The sequence below is a fragment of the Ammospiza nelsoni genome, chromosome 16 (genome assembly GCF_027579445.1).
Source record: "Ammospiza nelsoni isolate bAmmNel1 chromosome 16, bAmmNel1.pri, whole genome shotgun sequence".
In the NCBI taxonomy this organism is placed as follows: Eukaryota; Metazoa; Chordata; class Aves; order Passeriformes; family Passerellidae; genus Ammospiza; species Ammospiza nelsoni.
The window spans coordinates 12211488-12235126 of record NC_080648.1 but is presented as its reverse complement, the minus strand read 5'-3'; the positions used below and the strand labels follow the sequence as shown (position 1 = coordinate 12235126).

At 41.4% G+C, this 23639-nt stretch overlaps 1 protein-coding gene across 1 annotated transcript in view; it reads left to right on the top strand.

The window, feature by feature from the left end:
• Positions 1 to 23639, top strand: part of ADAMTS2 (ADAM metallopeptidase with thrombospondin type 1 motif 2) — a 174540-nt gene that overhangs the window by 45995 nt on the left and 104906 nt on the right. Inside the window, exon 3 of the mRNA XM_059483824.1 lies at positions 16609 to 16768. Coding sequence (XP_059339807.1) covers positions 16609 to 16768 — 160 coding nt within the window. The remainder of the gene's footprint in view (positions 1 to 16608; positions 16769 to 23639) is intronic.

Sequence of the window (23639 nt, the reverse complement as noted above, 5' to 3'; positions counted from 1 at the left end):
AGGGATCGTTTGTCGCATTTGAATTGATAACTCTGGCAATCTGTTGTAACCTGTGCTGCTTTTTCATAATTTCTTGCATGGTTTTATGCCCTCAGCCTGACATGTGCCTCCCATATGGAGTCAGCCCCTGGGGCTGTGTGCTTTGGATCCTGTGTTTGAGGGTTGGACTTGATGATCTTAAAGGTATTTTCCAACCTAGATGATTCTGTGATTTCATGTGCAAACAGCAGCACTGCTCTTGGCTTGGGCTCTCCCAAGCTCTCCAGCTGCTGTGTATTGGCAGATCCTAATTCTTTCTGATTACCTGGTGTTTACCCCACTCCTGGTTTGTTTTTTGTATCTAATCCTTGTGTGCAGGGCTGTAGTTTGATCATCAGCAATTTGTGGGTTATATATTTACACAATGCCTCTTTACTCCTGTGTGACTTCAGCTGAAATAAATGATAATACTGCATGTTCAATATTTGTTCTCCCTTTTCCACAGAGTCAGAACAATATAATAGGATCTATTTAGATTTGTACATTTGCTTTGCAGAATTCTTCCTCTTTTTTCTCTGACTCTGTAGGTGTCTACTATTGCTCTTAGCTGTAGATTGTACTGTGTAGGTTTTCACAGAGTAAACATATACTGAAATCTGTACAGAAGATTCTTAGTTAATAATAGATGAGATGAACATAACCTGTTTAGATTTGACATTACACATTCCTAAAAGCAGTGTGTAGGGGAGGCACAATGTGCTGTTTGAAATGCATACAAAGACAACCCCTCCAAATATTCATATATTTTTTCAGTGTGCAGTTCTTTATACTTGGGTCAAGGGAAAGAGGAAAACCAAATCCCAATAAACCTATGTGTATTATTAGTGAGCATTAACTCAATAGGACATAGTGCTTCACTAAAAAGATGCAGAATAGGGCAGTGGAGAACAAATGGAAAAAAACCCAGCCCATTAACTGACCCATTGTCTTCTATAGAGCGGGAGAATGAGACCAGGTCCCTATAGGTATGCGCTGCATGGAGGGATGTGCTTTTTTAAGCACAGTGCTACAGCCATGGATTCTGATATTAAGAGTGGCAACTATTCTAAGGTAGGCATTTCCAGTGAGAATTTAGAGTATGGTTAGTCCTTTCCTTGCTGAGAAGAGTGGAGGCTAAGCCTGACTGCTCAGTGAGACAGCACTTATGGGAGGGAAAGGTGACAGATGGAGAAGCTTGTTTCAAGGTTTCTCTATCCATGTGTTTTCCATATGAATCCAATGCTTCTGAGAAATGCTGTAGTCCCATTAAATAATGCAATCACATGGGCTGTGCTGTACTTACATTGGAATGTAATGATTTTTTTCCCTGTGAAATTCTCAGGGGCCTCCCAGTATCAGGCCCTGGCCATTGTTTTGGACATACATGCCAGGACCTGGCTGGTCTTTGCCTGTGTGCTTCACTGAAGAAAGATCAGGTTTAGGTTTGAAAGCTACTTTTTAATGCATACAAATATTTGATTATATTTCAGATCTCTTTGAAGTAGTATTAGTAAGCAGTTATGAATACCTGCATGTTAATTTTAGCCCTCTATAAAATTTGTACAAGTACTGATCTGTAAAGAAGTCTATAAATGCCCAAGTTTGCCTTGCAGAGAGCAAAAGCAAATTTGAAAGTAAGTGGGTCTTTCAGCAATTTCTCTCCTATGAATCACTTGTAAAATAGGAAACCCCTCTGTTTGCCCACACTTTCATGTGTGCCAAATGTCTTGGTTGCTGCAGAGTCTTGTGCAACTCTTGGAGAGGAACAGAGTTCCAGAGCCCAGTTTCTGCTACCTGAATTTTATTGTTTTTGAGGTTTTGCTTTTATAGCCCCAGGAGCTGAGCACAGAGAGCTCTGGCCATAGTGAATGACATTGCTTTTTGAAAGGAGATGTTAAGGGCAATTTTTGAGGTGTGATTTAGTTTATCCCATGAGATAGAAGCAATAAAAAAAAAATGGTGTAGAAGTTGTACTAATGTTTGGTTTTTAATTGATTCCTTTCCAAGGAGTTAAAAAGGAAGGAAATTTGAATAGCTGCTGAAAGGAGAGCTCTGTTATCTACTTCTGTAACTTGAACTTTCCAAGGTTTGGCCAGTATTTATACATCTCTCTGCTGAACTGTGTTTTTGGCACCAAAATATTGGTTGTGGTTTGCATAATCGTGTGTTATACTGGCTGCCTGCAAGAAAGCTGAAGTTATTCTTATTTTAAAAATGCAATTAATTTTAAAGCATTATGCTAATTTAAAAAAATCTCTACAAGATGTGGAAAAAAGCTAACTTTTGTTCATTCTTGAGGGATACATAAAGAGACTTGGAGAGAGTCAAATAAAAAAGTAGTTTTCAATTCCTCTGAGACTGAAATAAAATGACGTTTTTCCTTTTCTTCCAATAAACTATAAAAAAATCAGCATAAACTCTCTAAGAGAAACCTTTAAATCTTGTAGAAAAATGTTGGCCTTTACTACTCTGCTCTCATTTCTACCTCCTCTTTGCCCAGGGTAGGAAGTAGATCCCAAAGACTGTTTCTGTCAGAGCTATTATGAGTGTCACTACCTTTAGTGACCAATTACAAATACACCACACTTGTGGATGAATGTAGGCGTTGGTGAGTGGATGAAAGAGTTGGTTCATGCCAAAATAATTTGGTTCCCATGAACACAGTGATGTGTTTATAACTGAGGATGTGTTGATACAGGGTAGGAAGTAGATCCTACTGTATTTGTCTGTATTAGTATTGGCTGATAAAGCAAAGATATCCCAAATGTAATGCTTTGAGGATCACCAGTCCAATGTAAATCCAGGAGGAGTCTGAGCTCTGGGAACACACAGGTGTTTTATTGATCCCTTTCTTCTACACAGGCTTTTTTTCCCAAAGCAAGGCCTCAGAGCTCATTACTTCCTTATACTTCCTCTCTTCCTCCTCTAGGATTATCTCCATGGGTTGAAAAATGACATCTCCTTCTCCATGGTAATTTATCATGTTTCTATTGAGTATTAGCCCAAGTGGACACCAAAAATGTATATCTGAAAATTCCTTACTGAATTGAAGTGGCCTGAAATATTTCCCTGTGTCGCTCTAAAATTGGATGGTGAGTTTGTGGAAGAGGAGGAAAGGCTCCTTCAAACACACCTCTGGTTGCTGATGAGATCAGTTGGAAGTGTGAACTCATCATCATCTTTCTTTTGGGGCCATTGTGCCCAGAAGAAATCTGTGCCACTAACCTGGAGTTGGCACTTTGTGCACAGGAGAGCCCACCTGAGGAAGGTGTTGGTCCTGTCTGCAGCACGAAGTGGCCTGGCCTCAGCAGGCTGTTTAAAGACTGTTTAAACACCAGGCACAGCTTCCAGGGATGGCTCCCTGTGTCTGCCAACACTGCAGAGCTCTTGGCAAGCCAGGGGTTAATTGTCACTGCTTGGCTCTGCTCAGAAGCCGTGTGATCCCAGCTTGCTGTCACGAGGCTATGTGGCCTCTGGCTTTCCAAGATGGGACAGGTTCCTTCCACAAACTGTAATTCTGACTGATGGGAGGCTGCTTAAGAAGTTGAAATATGGTTTAAAATGACAGTACTTATCCTCAGGCTCTTCTGGGAGAGTCAGCATATCTTGTTCTTTTGTTCTTCTAGTTCTCCCTACCTCCCCTTGCACTTTAATGCTTTCTCAAGGTTTGTTTTTCGTGAGGACCTGGGAGGAAGGTGCCTGTTGGTGTTTGATCCTTGTGCTGCCAGCTGGGAGATGCCATGACTGTGCCCATCCATGCCAGTTTGGGTCCAGGGGGTCTGGAGAGTGCCTGGTCCTGCCCACTGCCAGCCAATGGCCACAGCATCCCTGTCCTTGGCCTGCAGAGGTACAGCTCACCCAGCAGCTGTGAGCAGAGCAGAACAAAGAGACTGCATTGGTTCAGTTATTAAAGCAGATCTGAGTGTTGTGCCATCTGTTCTGCAGAGACACAAAACCCAGTGAGCTCTTTGGAAAAGGCAAAGGATATTCTCAGGATCTGTGGAAAAGATGGATGTGAAAATTGAGGATTGGTAGGAGCCTGGATAACACCAAAACAGACCAAATACAACAAAACAAACACTTGAAGGAGCAAACACAAAAAAGAAAACTGACTTCAAGGGCAGGAAAACACAACATTTATTGGATTTTTCATCCTGTATGTTCCCCACTGCCTTTCATACGAGGTAAATTTTTCCCAGTGATTCTACTCAGGAGAGCAGATGCAGAGGGTATTTCACAGCTCAGAAATGCTGTGACAGTGCAGGAGCCCACAGCACCTCACCCTCCAGGCCAGCAAGGGGGACTGGTCTCTCCTGGCTGGTGAGAAGCCCAGGTATCTCAGGGTGACACTGCTACCCCAGCCCAGCCCTGGGCCTCCCCTGCCTGCTGCCAGAAGTCACAGCTGTGATCCAAAGCACAGCTGTGTGTCCTTTTTCAAAAGCCAGGAAGGAGAATTGCAGACTGTGTGAAAAATGATAAAATCTGGAAAACTTTTTAAAACAACCTTAATAGTTTTGTGAAATTCCTGCTTCCCCAGAGTTCAGATGAATCCCATGACAGTCTGATTGTGTGAAGCTCCTTGTTGCAGTGCCATGGCCAGTCGGGACTGGTGGTGAACAGTGGCAGAGAAGGGTCACTGGTTGACCAACTACTTGCAGTAGAACAGGAACAGCAGGTAATGAGATCCCACACCTCTCCTGCATTTAAACTGAGAGCCATGATCTGGTTAGAAGTGACTCTGATGCTGAGAGCTGCCTGAAGTGAGAGATTTTGCTGGTGGGAGTGAAAAGGGCACCTTGTGGGTCATGCTCTGGACTTGGTCTTCAGGACATTTGATTTCCCATCTCTGCCACAGAGTTCCTACATGTCCTTGGGCAAGTCATCCAGCTTGCCCTCCTCTCATTTCCCCAGTGAGGAACGGGGGATTGCTTTCCTCCAGCACGGTGCTGAGAGGCTCCGTGGAGTTGGCAGTTACCATAGAGATGAGGGACCTAAATAGAATTTGAAACCTGTTGAGGGAGAGCTGGAAACCTGACAGTGTTACCAAAAGAGCAGCTTGGCTTTGGCTGTGTTGTGTGGGGCAGATACAACAGGTTGTAAAACTGTCACAGTGGGTGTAAGTCCTGTGAAACCTGGGTCATCTGGAACACTGACTTGTAAAAACAAAAAGCTACTAGCACAAACTCAGCCCATAAATATGAAGCAATATCGCTAGTTAAACAAGTAAACTAAAAGAGTTGTTCTCTTTAGGATCCTCTGGGCATTTTCATTTAATAAAGTCTTTTGGTCTGGCAGGAGTCCAAAATCAAGAAGTCCAGACCTGCTTCTGTTCTTTCTGGGGCACCTGGGAGCTTCTGAAGCTCCTCACTGTTTGTATTAAAGGTCTTTAATTTGCTATAAAATGTCAGCTGGAGAATAAAAACCTGTAGAGTTACTCTGTGATTTGTTTTAGGCAAAAGGAGATGGGGGAAATAATATTTAATCTAATTGATACTCTATTGTGAAATGAAGTTATGACTTTCAGGTAGTCCTTATTACACCATTAATTGTGTTTCTCTGTCCTTCTTATTCATGTTAAAACAAATATTTAATGTTTTCAGTCTCCCTGCTGAAATGAGGATGGGTTTGAGATCCTGGTCATTCCCATTCAACAACTTTGAAACATTTCAGTTAGGTTGTATTTGCAGGCATCCTGCATCCAGTGTTTTCAGTGCAGCTATAGGACTGACTTGTGTAACAACAAAACAATGCCATCTGTCTTGTCTTTTTTTATCTTGTATTTAAACACATTTTTTTCCTGTTTTGGTGCTGATTGAGTTTGTAGAGTGAAGTGAAGGGAAATATTTATTGAACTTGTTGCAATAGTTGTCCATCCCTCACGTGAGTTGGAAGTAGCTAATTTAGGACTTGTGTGTAGGTTGGTTAAATGTTTCTAACAAAACATTTTAGTTTTTTGTCAGTGTTATCTTCCATTTGACAGGTTCCTGTGCATTCATTCCTTGATCTTCCTGAGTTCTGTCTCTTGGGCTTCTGCTATCTCTAATCTAAATTGTGTAGTTAACAGCAAATTCCAAGTGGAAGTGCAAGGACTATGTTGACCTCTTTGTAATTTTTCAAAAACATTTGGAAATTCATTGTGAAGCTCAGTGGCTCACTGGTCACATGGCCACAACTCCCCACCAGTGTGCCAATTCACCCGTCTGGTCTGGGATGAGCATGGGCTGGTTGGAATCTCTGTTTGCTGGGTGAGGGATGTTTCCTGTCAGGCCCTGGATGCCCCCACATCTCTGCTGGGTACCCCAGGAGCACCCTTGGTGCCCTTGGCTGCTTTGCCCTGGGCTGGATATTTGGTCCTCCTCTAGACAGGACCTGAAGACATAATTGCAATAATTGACTTTAGAGCCAGTGGGGGGATAGATACAGATTATCTTATAATTTTTTTTGAAAACTGATAATGATTTTTTGCATTTATAGAGGTAGATAACTGGCACCCTTACTAGAATATTTCCTCTGACCCTTATTCCAAGCTGGTAGTTCTTGTGACTGTACTTGGACAACTGACTTTGAGAAGTTTTTAAGCACTGTTGTTGTCTCAATAACTACAAATGTTTGTTTTTTTTTTCTCTCTCCCTAGTAATCTAAATTAATAATGTCTGTTTCATTATAAAACAATCCCATGAGATTTTAAAGGCAACTGTAAGTAAGAAAGCCACATCATTTTATAGTAGATGTGTAAATTATGGAAACCACCCCACCTCTTGAAGAGCTTCCTTAATATCTTCTATAGTAATAGTATTGTCCAAATAAACACACACCAGTTGTAAACCTACCAGAATGTGTGGTGGTGCTAACCCAGCTCTACTGGTGTGAATACATTAGCCCACTGACATATGGTGTGTAATTTGATTTCTAGTAGTTCTGAAAGATTTACAGGCTGACTTACGCTTCTTGCTTTGCCTTTAGTTTCCATACTCTCTTATGTTCCTTTACACGCTCCATTTGGCTCAATGTTATGTTGTGTCCAACTTCCAGCTACCTGAGTCCTGCTGGACATTAATTTATATTTTTTTTTTTGGAAAACAGACAATTTTCTTTTAACTTTTGCCTAGGAGTATAGGCGCTTTTCCAAAATAAAACATTACTGCCAGTCTACCTTCAACTGCAGTAGCAGGTGATTGTCTTCAGTGTCTGAGCCTAACTCATGTTTGATTTTGCATTTCCAAGAATGTAGATCACCAGCTACTGCTGAGCTCCCTGAGCCTGTTTTGGACTCAGCTGATGTTCTTTATTTTTTTCTCTGCAGAAGTCCGCTAAAATGTCTTTGTTATTGTGCAATGCCTAAACCTTGGTCCTTGAACTGTAGGTACTAGTGCAGTGTGAAAAATAAGGTGTTTAAGTAATTTTAAGGACAAGTTTTGAGATGGTTTTTGCATAAGACTACCTATAATATAGCAGGCTAAAATTTCTTGTCAGAGTTTATTTTTTTGTTTGTTTCCTGGTATGTCCAAGCTTTTCTCATCAGCAATTCTTATTCTTTCTATGCTTTCAGATCTTGGAGAGTTATCATATGCCTCCCTTCGTCTTTGTCACACAGACAAATAGTGCACATTAATTCTTTGATTTAATCCTTCTTAATAAGCCCGTTCCTCCAGGGATTAATTATTTTAGTTTTTGTACTGTATCTTGCACTTTGTTGACATCTTGTACTGGGAGCCTACAGCTGAGTGCAGTATAAAATTGAAAGCTCATCTCTCATTAGGTTTTCATGCTCTCATTTGAAAAACTGCTTTCCAGGTCCATTTCTCCAACACAGGGCAAGAGAAAGAAGGTTAAAATAAGCCTGGATATAGGATGTGGAAAGAAAAACAAGCTCCATTTGCAGCAAGCTTTTGTTACTTTGTTTTCCTGCACCCTTATGGGCATCCTGTTAGAGTAAAGCTGGCTTTTAGCAGAGAAGGACCCTGTCTGATTTCCAAGCCACAAATCAGACCCGTGGCTGGCTTTGGGTTATGAGATTTTGCATGGAGCAGTATGAAGTGTGTGTGAGATAAGATGCTCTCTCCCAGCTGGGAGTTTTTACCTGCTGAGGGTCTTTCCTTGCGGTAGCAAATGTCAGAGGCTGCAGCTCAGGGACACTGAGTTCTCCAAGGAGGTTCCCAGGGTGGGGATTTTGGGGTGAGCTCCCCAAACTTGCCCACGGTGTGGCTGTGTGGGCACCGGGAGGAGCAGGAGATGGGAATGGCCAGGCCAGGGCTGGCTCCTGCTGCCCTGCAGTTCACAGGCTCCTCCGGATGTGCAGTGCTGCTGCAGAACATCCTCCTAAGCAAAGAGTCAGGACTTCCACAGGATAATTTGGAATTACTTTAAATGCTGAGTTTCAACTCAGATTAATTTAATATAGTAAACTTTAAAAATTTTTTTTTAATACAGTAATCCTTTTTCTGCAGTTTTCTGTGGTCTGGATCTTTTTATCTTGTTTACCATAGCAAAGCCCTGGACTCTGTTTCCTACCCATTAGTGGATGTGTTCCAGCCCTGCTGCAGACAGTTTTTGGGAGGCTGCAGTGATGCTTTGATAAAAAGTCTATGACCTGTCTTATATAGAATATGAGACTAAACTGCTTTAGTATTTACAAATCCATTTATAAATTCTGACCTTGAGATTTATGAATGTGACACCCATTGACTTAAGTGGGTGGTGATTTGTGCCTTAAGCAAATATATTTTTGAAAATAAATTTGTGTAGTAACTGTCCCATTTTGTGAGGGTTTGAGCTGAGGAGCTTTCCAGTTGGACTTGTTTTGTTTTCTTGCAGAATGTCAATTAAGTTTTATTGCTGAGGGTAGGACTCAACTATGTGTTTTGTCAGTGTCCTCAGAAATGCCTTATTTCCAATGGTTCTGTGTGTCAAAATTGGGAAAGTTAATCTTTTTGAATCTTGCTGTTAGCAAATTCATGGACTTGATATTCATGCTTTTCCTCCCTGAAAGATTAAAGTTGAGAAACTCTGTTTCAGGGCACTGCAATTACTATTCCCTGCTTGCAACAACAGCAATCAAGTTTACAATCCCCTGAGTCTGCAAGATCTGCCACATTTATCATTTTCATTCTTAACAGCTATTTAATAACTCACCTCTTTCCCACTCGGAATTACACATACCTGTGGGCGCCAAGCCTAGAGAATTTCCAAAATATTCTTGCTTATACATTATTTTAGCTAAAGGAGCTGCTTGTCTCTGAAAAGCTACACAATTGAAGCGCTTTTGGGGATGAGGCTGGTGGAGGTATCTGAAAGGTGGGAGCCAACCTGGCAGAGGTGCCAGGCTATTCCCTGCACACCTGCAGGGGGATCTGCTCTGAATTTGCCTGCTCCAGAGCCCTTTCTACTTTTGCAGGCTGTGCTCTGCAAAAGGAGTATCTGTGGCAAATACTGAAAGTTCTGGGTCTGTGTATTACCTCAACTTGTTGAAAGTGAGATTTTTCTCTTGGGTTCTCTGAGGATTGACAGGTGAGTGGCTGCTAGGACAGGGCAGGTCGTGGGGGACAGAGGCAGTAGATTTATTGCAGGGAAATTCTTGGGGCTGTGCCTGTTCTGCTGCTGCTGCTGGCCCTGGGCAGGCGCTGAGTGACAGAGGTGAGAATTTGGTAATTTTCTTGTAAAGGCAGAGAAGTTGAAAGCAGTGTTTTTAGCATTGCTCACTGGTGAAAGCCAGGCCCTTTGGCCAGGACCTTTGTCTGGAAATCTGCTGGCATTGCTTTGTGAAATCACTTTGTGTCTGTTTTCTCGATGCTTCACTGAGAATGAGACGCAGTCTGTCTCACTATTGTGTCCCTTAAAAACCACAGAAAACCCTTTTGAGTTCCTAAAATGAATTATACCATAAAACTGCAAGATTTGGGTCCAAATTCCCATCTGCAATAAACTAATGCAGCTCTCTTAACTCCAGGTTATATTGGCTCAGATTTGTCCCCCTGCTGTTATCAATCACACCTGCAATTGTGTAGTGACTAAGCTGGGCTCTTGGAACAAAATTTTATTTTTGGTAGCAGTGGAAGTCTGTAGATGCATGAATGGATGGATACCCATCCTCCCTTGAGCAACAAGGACTGTAGAAAGCAGCCTGTCGTGAAAGAGCTCTCAGTAGCAGCAATTCCTGTATGGTGCTATTCATTAGTAGATCTCAAAGTGCACGGAAAATGTGACCTTACCCACATGCAGGGAATAAATGGGGACCCTAAGGGACACACAGCTTCCATAGGGTGACCCAGAAGGCTCTGCCTCTCTGTCAGTCTGGCTGTGTAATTCTTATGTGTACCAATAATTATTCACCCCTTTTTTTTTTTTTTTTTTTTTTTGAGAATATGTGAAAATAACATGACTTAACTGCAAACCAATTAGAAAAAAAAGCTGAAAAATACTAAAAGTAACAAAAGTATATATGATCAGTTGGAAACTTTCTTCCCCACCCAGTCTGGGCCTGAATAGATCAGTGTAGATTGAGGGCAGCAGGGGTATGCAGCACAGTAAGTGCCAGTGTGTCCCAAATATTTGCCACAATTCCTTCAGAACTTCCTTTCACTGTAAAGGAGGATGAATTTGCAACACTGAACAATTCTTCTTCTGCAATGCTTCACTAGTTGGAGGAATGTTCCCAAAGAATCAAATGCAAATATGACATAAGAAACTTTTGGGTTTTTTTTTTCATTGTTATCTACATGAATTAAGCTGAATTGAAGTAAAATTCCAAATTCATCTATTCCTAAATCAATGTACTGTGTGATTGGGAATTAACACATTGCACAAGGGAAGATACAGAGAGATCCCAGGTGGTCAGGGATGAGTTTGGAAGGTCTGTGTCATGTCCATGGCTCTGCCTCAACTTCCTGGGTGCACTTGCTCCAGCCACTGGAGCTCCTGGTGCACCAGGTCCATTCCCCTGTAACTGAGCAAAGAGTATTTCTGTACTTGGCTTTCATGTTGGGAGGACACATCTGTTGTTGTCTGAAAAAATCATGTTCCTGTGGCTCCAAGACCTAGAGAAGGATCATGGAAGTAACATGAGGGATTTGCTTGCAAGTTCTCTGCTCTGCTAATGCCACTTTGTTCAAATGTAGAGAAATGTGGTTTTAGGTAAAAGCACATTGGTATAAACATGGCCTAAGACTTTGTCCAATATCTTGCCCTGAAAATATAAATATTTTCCCTTTCAAGTTATCTACAGAGTATTTTTGGCAACTCTACGTTTAAATGCAAGTCTTTCTCAGATTCTCTGTGAATTGATTGTTGGGAGAATCCCATATTGCCAGTTTCCATCTGGAGTGTTCATTGGCATTGCAGGGAGTGCAAGCTCATAACCCAGGCACTGAGGGTAAATATCTGAGAGTTTGTGAGTCACTTTTGTCTCAAGAAAATAGCCTGTATTTCAAGACTGTATTTGGGATTTGTTCATGTGCAGGTATGTAATTTGGCTACTTACCTCTTTCAGAATCAAATACTCAAAAAAATTAGATCTTTATTTACAGAAATACTATTTCTAAGAGTTTCTGAAATACTGTTTTTCTGGTTACTGATTTAATTAATTAACCAGTTACGTGGATTTTAAAAAAATACTAATTTCAGCTTTGTTTGCATTTATCTTCCTATCTGTATCATGTGCTTGGAGATTGGGACGTAAATCTGCCTTTTTATGGCAATGAGAAGCTTTGTAAATCTCTACTAATGAGGAAGAAAATGAGCATTAATTAAACTCCTGGTTTCAGGATGGGCTGAGGCTCTGGAGTCCTGAAGCAGCCGCTGGATGGGTTACTTCATTACAGCCCAGAACCAGGAGCTGTGATCTGAATGCAATGAGGAGACAATTAAGTCGCTCACCAAGTGCAGAGCCACAGAGACATTTAATTATCCACAGGAGCTAAGGCTCCAAAACCTGGAGTTTTCTGTAGATCTAAATATGCCAGGCAGTTTTTCTGTCAAATTAGGCTTCTGAAGAATGTCTTTAAGAAATGCAGGAGGGGCTGGGGGTGTTGAGGAGATGGGAGAAGAAGCCTGCTGTTCTGCTGAGCTCTGTGGTGTGGTGGCAAAGCTCTGGCAGGTCTCCTGGGCTGGGGAGGAGATCTCCATCGTGTGGGATGGGATTAGTGTCACTGACCTGGGCAGAAAGCCCATGAGGCTGTGGCCATTGCCAGTACATGTAGATCCTGTGATCCTTGAAATCCTTGGGAAGAGGTCTCCAGGGATGCACAGGAGCCCTGTTACCCTCAAAAGAGATGAGGAGTGGAACTCTAGACCCCAACTCCGTGTGATCCACAAATGGACTCATTTGTGGCTTATCAGTGTAATTTGTGTCATAATTAGACAGGACATTCATTCTCAGTCTTCCATGTGATTTTTTTTTTTTCTGTGTGGCTTTCACTTCTAAATAACTGCCTTGCCAACCTTAGCAGAGGTTTTGATTCTCTGAACTGCCGTTTCCTTTTGATTAAGTGTTTTCTGCTCTAGTCTTTAATGCATATTAATGAGTGCCAAGCAGTGCTTGACTTGAGTAATTTGCAGCTGGGATCTAAAAGCCCTTGCAAGGAAGGCCTGGGGATGTCCCACTTTGGGAAATAGTGGGATATTGTAGGCTCTTTGCTACAATTTGGTGCATTTCAAAGGCAAACACTTTTTCTATTAATTTATATTTTCATTAGTCACAGGACACAATCCAACCTGCCATCATCAATATTCCTATATTCAGCTTAGTTTCAAGTTAAAAGTCCCAGAAGAGGAGAGGAAGAGGTAAGAGATTAGCAATTTTTCCAGAATTGGATTTCCTTTCCATGGAGATGCACAATCCCATGCCTGGTTATGGATTGCACAGTGTGTATGTGGCTGCAGGGTGGTAGAGCAGGGTGATCACTGCTAATCCATAATGCCTGGAAGTACAATATTCCTGGGATGGGTGGTGAGCAGTATAGGATAGAAAAACACTACAATAACAGGTACTTTTAAGCTCTTAGTTTGTGGAAGCACCTACTGTGATTCTGTTCAGAACTTTTGGGGAAACGGGCAATTGGAAGGCTTAAATCTGTTTTCACATCTTGTGGAGTAAATGTGCAGAAGATGACTGTGCAAGGATTTTCTGAAGCCCTTCCAGGTGAAGGGAAGGCACAGGTGTGCTCAAACAATACAGCATTTCTATCTTAGGCATTCTCCAGGAAATTGCAGCAACCTGAAGGCTTTCTGTTGTCATCACAAACTTGGTGGTTGTCTGACAGTGGTCTTGGCGTGATGGGCTGGCACAGGGCTGATGGAAGCTGTGGAAAAGAGCAGGACTGGTGGAGGGTGAAGGTGAAGGATGTGGGCAAGCCTCTGCTGACTTGTTTGCTGCCCTATTGCTTGCTTGGCTGTGCACAGCACTGGTGTTGAGTTGATGACTAAAAGCAATCTCCCTTTCATGGTGGCTTTTTGAGGGTGTTCTGAGTAGTATCAGAAAAAAATGCATTAGGCAATTCATCTTGAGCTTTCCATGTTCAAAGCATTTGACCAAAAAAAAAAACCCCAAATCAGGCCGTGCAATTATCCTGCAAGACTGTTGTTATGCTGGTTCAGAGGTGGAGAAATGGAAGTAAAGAGGTTAAATGTCTTGCTCAAAGCAGTAAGGAAATGTGTGGTGGAGACTTTCAGGAGCCCCACATATTTCTTAATGAATCATTTATAGTTGTGGTTATATTATTAGGCAGATGACTTGAACTGTGGATTGCTGTAAGAACTCTGCCTTTCCATCTACATGAATTTTCTTCTTAAAGTTTGAAACAGATCTTTCTTATCTTTCTTACTTTATTTTATTTCATGACAATATGTTGGCTAAATGAAAGACTGTGTAGGACATGCAGCATATCTAAAAATATAAAAATTTTACAGTTCAAACATACATTTTTTCCTAATAATTCCGATCAAAAGTAATTGTTGAGTTTTTCTGCATTAAAAGAGAAATTTCAGTGTAGACCAAGATTGAAATGAAAAAAAGAACATTCAGCCGTGCAGCCAGGAGTTGGTCTTTAATGGTACTTGGGGGCCCTTCCAATTCAGGAGATTCTATGATTCTGTGTTTGAAGGTGGGGATGTGCAGAGTGGTGTCATGTCCATCCAAGAAGCAGAGTGAGGAATGAGAGCACCTGATGTTGTCCTGCTCTTTGACAGCTTCCAGTGCCACATGAATTTCTCTGCACAAAAAGGGCCAATACCAGGCACAATGACCTGCAGGAAATGTCAGTGTTTAAGCACTGTTTTATGTCTTGGGATCCAGCATTCAAATACCTCTTTCTGTTCAGTCTTACAGCCTGTCCCAGGGTGTCACCTTCATCTTCTCAGAGAGGAGAATTCACTGTGACCAACAGTTTTCATTTCCAAAAGGCCATCATACCCTGGAAGCTAATGTTCACCTATAAGAGCTGTTCCTCTGTCCAGTCAGTTCAACTACTGATTGCAGACGTTGTTTCTCTGTAAATTTTCTTAGAAGATCTAAATTCCTCCAAACTCCCATCAGTACTCCCTGCAGCACACAGTGTACAGCAGCATTTCCCTCTGTATCCTGAATTATGGTCTGCATCCCAAGCTATGGTCTGGCATTAGCTGCTTAGTTAATATTAGGCTTAATGTATCCAAAAATACATAAGAACATGTGCACAATCATGGTGCTTTTTTCACTTGCAAAAACCAAAATCACATATTTTTCACATGACAGTCAAGCTCTCAGTGTATTTCTCTTGGGTGTAGCATGGCATCTGCATTGTATCCTGTGCTGTTGAACTTGCAAATGCTTGTTCCTTCTTGATTTTTAGTTGTGCATTTATCATAAAAAGAGTTCCAAATTTCTAAATATAATATTTAATATCCAGAAGAACTGTGTGTGTTATGTAGTTAGAATAACATTAAAAGGAGAGTAGCATCAAGTCTGAATTTTTCATGTATTCCCCTTTACGGTAAAAGATCAGTTGCTCTCTCTTTGGGTTCAGCACTTATTTTCTTGGTTGTCTTGATTTCCTTGAGCTGCTGAGCTTGTCTCACCTTTTCTGTGTCTGATGTAGAATCTAAATTAGTTAAGAAAAAACAGGATTTTCAAATTCAGTTGTCTCTATACAGGCAGGATGGCATCAGCTAAAATTGCTTTGATAAAATTTTGCTTCTTTAATCCTTCCTCTCCAATCTGTTTTTGTATACATTATACATACGAATTCTGGGACTGGAAATCTTGCCTAATGTAAGTTAAGACATGACAAATGAACCTGACATTTTTCCAAGGAGGGAACCAGTGAACATACTGTATTTATAGCAGTAGGAATGTAGTTTGTTGCTTGTAGAAGAAAAATATGTGCTGTATGAGAACTTTGGTGCTGGAATATGATAAGTGTGTTTAGATGTGCTTGTTTCAAGTGAGGATACTGGGTTCAAAGGAGCCAAACTGGTTCTCCTGGAAGCTTGAGGTAAGGCTTCACTGAACAGGGGATTTAGGCTCCCAGAAGCTCAGACAGCAATATAAAGAGTGTCACAGTACAAATTATAGACTGCAGTGTCTCCAGGATTGTCTCTGGGCAGAGTGGGAAAGAATGCAATGAAGGAGCTTCTGGAGGCTGGATCTGGACCAATTTCATTCGTGTTAATAGTAAGCCTGTCTGCAAGCTGCGAGTTCAGTAGCTGTAGTTCTCAAACACAGATGTGCAAACATGCAGAAAAAATTGATTCAAGCCAACCATCTCTGCAAGCAGCCTTTGGCTGCTGTGACCTCCTGCAGTTGGGCAGGACTGCAAGAGGAGACAAACCCAGGTGATCCAGGTGCCCAAGTTGTTTCACCTGCATAAAGATGACAAAAAGTCCTTTTCTTTTTTAAAGTTTTCAGTCTTTATAAGGGTTTCCCCTGAACACAATGAGACTTGTTTGGATGATGCTCCTTTGGTGTGCTTTGTAGAAGTGCAAATTTCTATTTTCATACCAGGGTATCTGGTCCAGTCTGAATAAGTTGGGTTATTTTTTAACAACGCACTACTGACACTCAAACTAGTTGTAGCTAATTATTGAAAGGTTATTTTGTTGGCTTTGTGTCACAGGGGAAATAATCACAAAGCTTAGCTGCCTGAAAGTAAGATGCAGTATTTTCTATCTTGCTTCTGGACAGAGGGACTGACTCTACAACTTTTGACTGTTGAAGTGTACATCAGCTTATGGCACTGATCTGCTCCTTTATTTAGCAGAAATAGTAAACACTGGAGTGATCTGGGCCTGATGGATAGCTAAGTTCATAGTAACTTCCATTGTAGATGTTTTTTAATGGAGAGGGTGATTTCCTAGACAGATTCTTAGGCCTATACTTGGCTCGTGTGGCTCAAGGAGAAATCCTTTTGGTTCAGAATTGTACCTTTTGTCCTTTCTTGTCAAGCTGGGAAAACAATGCTTTGTTTTGCTCTAATAAAGAATTCACCTGGTTTCCTCTCTGCATCCTAATTGCTCTCTAGAGAGCACTAAAGTGTGCTTAAGCATATTGTAACTGTTTGCTGGCAGTGCCTGCTGTACGTGCAGTAATGCAAAGTGCTCCATCTCTGCCCTGTGCTGCAGGCTGGCATGATCCGCACGGACGAGGACGAGTTCTTCATCGAGCCTCTGGAGAGGGGAGCCCAGGAGGAGGAGGAGGAGGGAGGCAGAACACACGTGGTCTATCGCAGAGCAGCTGCCAGGAAGCAGCTTCCTGGTGAGGACGTGGATACCGTGTACAGAGGTAAGGCGTGCTCTGGGATGAGGTGCAGCTGAAGGCATGGAGCCAATGTCACCTGCTACCTGTGGCTTTTTTTGTCTTTCAAAGTGGAAATGTGCTCTCCTGTCACTCTTGTGCCGAGGTTGGGGCAGGAACAGGCGAGAGGCAGAATCATAGAAAAGGCAAAGAAGGTTTTATTCAAAAGAACCACGCGGTTTTTATAGAGTGGCACGATAGATTCTATTCTATTGGCTAACTAACAGAAACATCTTTCTCACGCACTGTCCTTGAGAGGAACAGAAAAATAAAGTAGAAAAACACCACCTGCAAATTGTTAAGAGTCAGCAAGTTATCACATCTTTCTAGCTCCCTAAAACTTCTCACAAGCTGCTGTGAGAAACGCTTGCCATTTCTGTCTCTCTGTCCCACGGCATCCACTCTCTCTCTCCAAGGAGGGAAAAGTAGGGAACGTGTTGAACACTTCCTATGGGCTAAGCAAACATTGCAGCAGCCAAAACCATCTCTGGGATGGTGGCACTGTCTTTGCCTTGAGGAGATTCCTTGGCTCCAGTGATGGATGGCCAACATGAAGTTGTGTGTCCCCCCAAGCCCTGGGCCAGAGAAGAGGAAGGGGATGGTGGGTGACATCAGTGCAGAGGTGGCTGTGGCTGCTGGGACAGGTGGCAGTGCTGGCTTTGCAAAGGTTGTATTGGACAGCTGCAAGCAAGACACTGAGGCTGGCATGGTACATGGGCTTTATTGACAGTGTCTTCACTGGGCTGCATTAGTCCCAAAAGGAAAATAAGGGTATCTCCAGTATGAACACAAACTTTCTGGATTTATTCATGTGTTGCCAAGTGTGGAATATAATGTACTAAGTATGTGATAGACAGTGATGGAATAACAAGAATTAAATATAAACATCCATTCTGTGTAGTGTTTTCTGTTTCTCTGATAACTGCCTGGTTATTGCACCTTTTTTTCTGAATAAATAAGGGATGCAAATATGCTAAGAGGATGTTTTGACAGCTGATGTTAACACTGAAATTAACTGGGTCATTTGAGTGGAAACAACAAAATAGCTACATTTTTGTTCCAAATGTGTGTACCAAACTGCAGAGTTGTTTGTCACTCATACCCTAGTATTATCTTATTTCAGTATAGTGGGGTTTCAAGTATAGGAATGAAGAAACAGAAGGCCACAGGGATGAGGCACTGAAATTTGGGCCCCAGAAACAATATAAATTTCTTACTGTTCAGATTGGAACAAGGATTAAAAAGAAAGCAAGCAATATCATTCAACCAATTTTTTTTCCTCCACTTTGGAAATGACCTATGAATTTTGTGGCTGACACAGAGCTTTGGTGAGTTGTTCTCTGTTGCCTTTGTACTCACTGTGGAGCAGATCTGGGTACTGCAGGAGTCTGAATACCACAATCCCCAGAAGGGCTGGATGGCAGGTATGCTGGAAGTTGCTCTATTAGTGAATGTTTATAAAATTATTGTATGTTGGAAAATACCAGCCACTCGCTGTGTTTCCTCTTAAACAAAAGAGACTTGATGTTGTTCACACCTTATGGCAGTATTTTTGGTTTTGGATGGTAAATATTCCTCAGGAGTAGGAGTGTGGTACACAGAAAAGCACACACTGTAGATCAGCTCAGTTACTGGCACCTGGTACCTGCTGGAGGAGGCTCTGAGATGCAGCAAAGCCACACGCCGTGTCTGATGCCACCAGACTCGGTGTCTGTCACCTCCCCTGTGCCGGGGCTGCAGTTTGCAAACTGTGGTAAAAAGGCACGAAGCAATCACAGCCACCAGCCAGCACTGTGGGATTGAAAAGCAAAAGGGAGGCTGGGCTGAGAAGTAGCAGTGACCTTGTCTGGTACAGCAGGTGTGGGGACAGGTAGGAATGGTTGTGATATTTCCAATTTTTTAACTGAGGAAAGAATGCTAAGGGCAATAATCTTCCCTTCTACACCATCACCTTTTGATTTGGAAACTTATTTTTTATTTTGGAAAAAAACCCCACTGTTACCAAAAATCAGTAAAAATAAAAACTGTAGGGTAAAGGGGATTTTTTTTCCATGAAATTGTCTTTGCCTTCAATAAAAATATAGTGAACAACCACTTGAAAATGGTTTGTTCTCTACTTTTTTTTTTTTTTTATTAAATCTGGCTTTCCACCTCTGATTGCTCTAGGCAAAAGACATGGACAGGATGTACTTTCACAAATTGTAATTTTATTTTCCACTTGGTCTTTTTCCAGAATGTATTGAGTTTTGGTTAACAAACACCAAAATATTTAGTGATTGGGCATTGATAAGCACACTCAGCTGTGTGTTTCCAGTGTTCTAAACTGATTGATGGGCTGAGTTAGGAAATACTTAGTAGGGCACTTTCAGCATGCTGATCTATTAAAAAAAAAGGTTAACCAAGAGCACTCCCCCTCTTTCCAATATCCCTGGAGACAAGTGCATTGTTGCCAAATCCCATAAATTTACATGTGATGAATTGTAACACTTGGACTATTTTTAAAGGTCCAGCCTCCAGGAATCTTATGAATATGTGATGATTTTTTTTCCCTAGGTAAGCTTCTGCTTCTTTTAACTGTTGATAAAAATGTGTAGTTTCTGGCTATGTAAATATTTTAAGGTAATGCGTGACAAACAAATTTTACGTATTCCATAATTTTTAAAACAGCATCTTTTAAAATCCCATGATATGTTAATTTAATCCCATGATTTGGGAGGGAATTGTGAGTCATGATTTTTGAATGTTTTGGTTTGGATAGATAGATACAAATTCCTTATAAATATTCCTATCTTTGGCACTCTTTCACAAGAAATAGGACAAGCTGTTCTCTCCTCAGCGAAACAGGAGGTGAAGGAATTGAAAACTCCATGAACTTGGAGCTGAGAGGATCAGCCACCATTTCAAGGTCTTGGGTGTGCAGCGGGCAGTGGCCACTCTGGACCTCACAAGGCACAAGGGTTTGGGATTTTCTACTAAAAGCAGCTGTTTTGGAGGGTGGTTTGTTGAAGTAAATGCCCCCAGGCAATGTGCATCTCCCACAGCTGCCCTGGCAGAGAGCTCCAGCGCGGGGCTGCAAGGCAATGACACCAAGGTCCCTGAGGCTGGGGGACAGCTGAACACCCCAAAAGACAGCCAGGAGTAAAGGAAGATCCATTGACTGCTTGGGAGTGAGGATTCAAAAAACCTAAAACCAAAAAATTTAAAATTGCATTTTCCACACAATGTAAATAAATTCTAAATTATGTGAACAGATGTGATGAGATGGACCTGACAGCAGGGTTTTTCTAGCATTTTCCATGCACTGTTATCTATCTTTTATATTATAATTAGAGAAAACCGAGATTCCACCTGTCTGAAAATTGTAAACAAGCAAACCCCACAACCTCCTCAGCGCTGCAGAGATCAAGGTGTGCATCTTGTGTTGTGAAGGCTCTGCTGATGTGCTGGGTTTTGAGAAGTGGAATGTGCTGGGAGAGGTCTGCCCTGCCCTGGTTCCAGACTGTGCCAGATTCGCTTCTGCATTTACGTAAAACGTTATCAGAAGATTGGGAAATGTAACTACTTGTTTTGGCAACCTGAATCATTTGTTTTGACTGGTGTGTGGGATTATCTGGGGTTTGGGAGAACCACAGAGTATGGGGTGTAATATTTCTGCCTGGTCTTCTTTCAAACAGTGCTATTTGTTAATGTACTGGAAAAATGTAAGCATCATATTTTAGGCAAGTAATAATCTTCAGCAGAGTAGTACTGTGAAAGTCTGTGTGAGCTCACTACAAATTAGGCTAATTGTTTCAGAAAGAGAAATATTTTCCTGTAGTGGCTGAAATATTGCAGGTGTGGTGAGAATAAATCCTATTTTCTCTGGCAACTGCTTTTAGTGCTTGCATACATAGAATAATTTATCTTCCTTTAGATAAAAATAAGCATCATGTTGAACATATTTTAATATTTCCAGTTGAATTCCTTCTTACAAACATGAGAAATGTTCCTTGATAGCAATAAAACTACCGACATAATAGAACTGGAATTAAAAAGATAAGCTAGAGTGGGTTGTTTTTTCTTGAAACTGCTGGGTTTTTGCTTAAATGCTCCTTGAATGTTAACTGAAGAGGTGCTAAGTATTTAATTAATGGCTATGGTGAGGCCTGGAAAGCTAGCTTGATTTTTGCCTCTAAAGGCAATCTGATTATTAGGTTTGTAAGCTTTAATATCACATTTCTCCACCTAAATTACTGTGTCTGTTATGTTGATCAGCTGAAAGGAAATGATTATACTAAAACGTCCTTAAGGTTTGCCTTTTCTCTAAAAAATGTTATTTAAGTACTGTGCTCTGAGTTTTATTGTATTGTATGATTGATGAGAAACAGAAACTCAGCTTTAATGACAGTTTTATTTACTGTGCAGATGAAAGATGACCTTAGCCAGGAACAGTTTATTACTGATGAAGACAGTAAGGTAACTCCCCAAATGTGCTTAAACCAGAAAGGTTTTGTTTCTGTAAGTGCCAATTAAATCCCTTGGAATGGCCAAGCAGAGTCTGACACAAGTCCCATCACAAACAGCTCTGGGCTGACAGGGTGGGCAAACCCACAGCTCTGCTGGAGATTTGTGACCCCTTCCCATGGCAAAACCTGGCGTTGCTGGAGGTCAGAGCTGCAGAGGAGTTGTGCCTTGGTGCTGAATGATGTGATCATTTATTGTGACCCTCTGATGTTCCTCCTGGGGCAAACCCCACGATTTTTTTATTGCCTTTTTGGTAAATTTTTCAATTATTTAGTTTTATTTTTACATTGAGGTAAAATCATCCCCCTGGCTGTAAGCACATGTCAGTCAGATAAAATACAGAAATAATTTACTGCTTCTAGTCAATAGTGGTAGCCAGCCTCTTTCTGACAGACCCAAACTTCATCAGAGCAGAGCTGGTCCTCAGTCCTCTCACTGGCATCTCCTGGCCTTCCTCTCTTTGACATTTAGGAGCCCTAAATGTTAGGGGCCAGTCAGCAGGGGAGAAATCCATGTAAAATTAAGCCAAAATAACTCCACTCTGGAAGCTCTTTGAAAAGATGAAAGTCAAAAATATGATAAAGTTGTAACAAAGTTGCCAGAGCTTTGCAGGTTTTGGAGATGATATTTCAGAGGAAGACTCCTCCATCATAGTCCATCAAACTGTCAATGCCATTGATTTACTAATGTATTTAAATTACTCTTTAGAAACCAACGTGCATCTGGTGTATATTTTTCTGGATTGCCTGAAATGGCTCAGACTGGCTGCTGGCTGGCCTGCTGCCATTCTAATTTACACAAACTTTCCTGGTTACCTTTGCAGGGGAACAGTTTCTTCAGGAAACTGAAGTTTCTCCAAATCCAATCAATATTTCCTCTCAGCTTGCACTCTTGCTGATTAATTACTGCTCCCTTATTTTGCAGTCAGTAAGACTCTGATGACAATATTTTTTGTCTCCTTCCTACATCATCTGTGCATGATAAATACATCTGTCTTTCTCTCCTGTCTTGGGTTTTCTCTGAATTCCACATTGCAGATTCATGGGGATTTCTGGGAAGAGGAAGATTGAGAATTCAGTGGCAAATCAGCTTTTGATTCAGAAGCAAGGTTAAGCACTCATGGGAAAAACAAATCCCCAGGGAAAATGATCTTAGGCCATGGGATGTCACCCTTCCCAGCCATCTGCATTACAACTGATCAGGCAGTTCTTTGCTAGGAAAATGAGATCCTTGCAGTAATTTTGGGGAAAAATCTAAAGGTTTATACTTTTACAGTTGTGCAGTAAATCATGTGGGATGAGCAGGTGAAGGCTAATGAACAATGCTCTTGAATGTACTGGATGGGAAATGCCAGGAATAGCCTATTTTTCTCCAGAGTTGATGGAGTTTTCTGCTGTGGATTTCCTCAGTGGGTGGCCTTAGCTGGGCCACAGAATGGTGTCACATAAAAAGTCAAACCTCCCAGTGCTTCTGGGGTTGTCAGTTTCATTCTGCCTGGAAATAAAATTATTATGAAATGAATTGAATCGATTTTTTCTCAATATCAGTAATTTTGATCAGTTTTTCGATGGGGATGTGCTCATGTAGCTCCTGATGCGTGGTGTGCAATATGCATATCAGGACCAGGCAAAGCTGTGTGGGCTACCTTTGCAGTGTGCTTTTTTGAATTTTGAAGTGCTTTGGGAAGTATATTCCATCTTCAAAGGATTTTTTCTTTTAATTAAACATCTCCTTTTTCCAGGTGCTCTAAATCACTTCCAGAATTATTGAATGTTCATGAAATAGTTTCTCATTATTATTTCTTCAAGATATCAAATCTGTAGTTGTTGCAGCACCATTTTGTTTCACCAGGAACACAAATCCTCTGGTACAGAGGTAAAAATTGTTGGTGTGGCCTGGAGCTGGAGCAGAGCTGCCACCTGGCCCAGCTCCACTCCAGGTTCCTGGCACTGAGCTGTCATCTCCCTCTCCCACACACCCCACCAAGCTGTAATAAACTGTTGCTAAACTAATATTGTCTTCCTGGAATACAGGAATACAACAATAGTATGTGAAGAAGCTCAGTTTCTGTATTTGTCCCTACCTTTCTCATTAGGCAGCTTGGGATCTGTGTAGACTTTGAGGAAACACTTCAGTGCAGGCTCAGCTTTGAGCAGGTACTTAAATCAAATTGATTTCAGTGGGATTCAGGTACATACCTTTAGGCTAAATGGATTTTTTATTCTGAATGGGTTTCTGTTGTGGTTATGAGGCAAGTTAAAGGAGCAAGTTACTTCCATTCAGATATGCATTGATTAAGGGTGAATGACTTAATTATTTGTACTTGTTTAAATATCACTGATTTGCCTGTATTGGC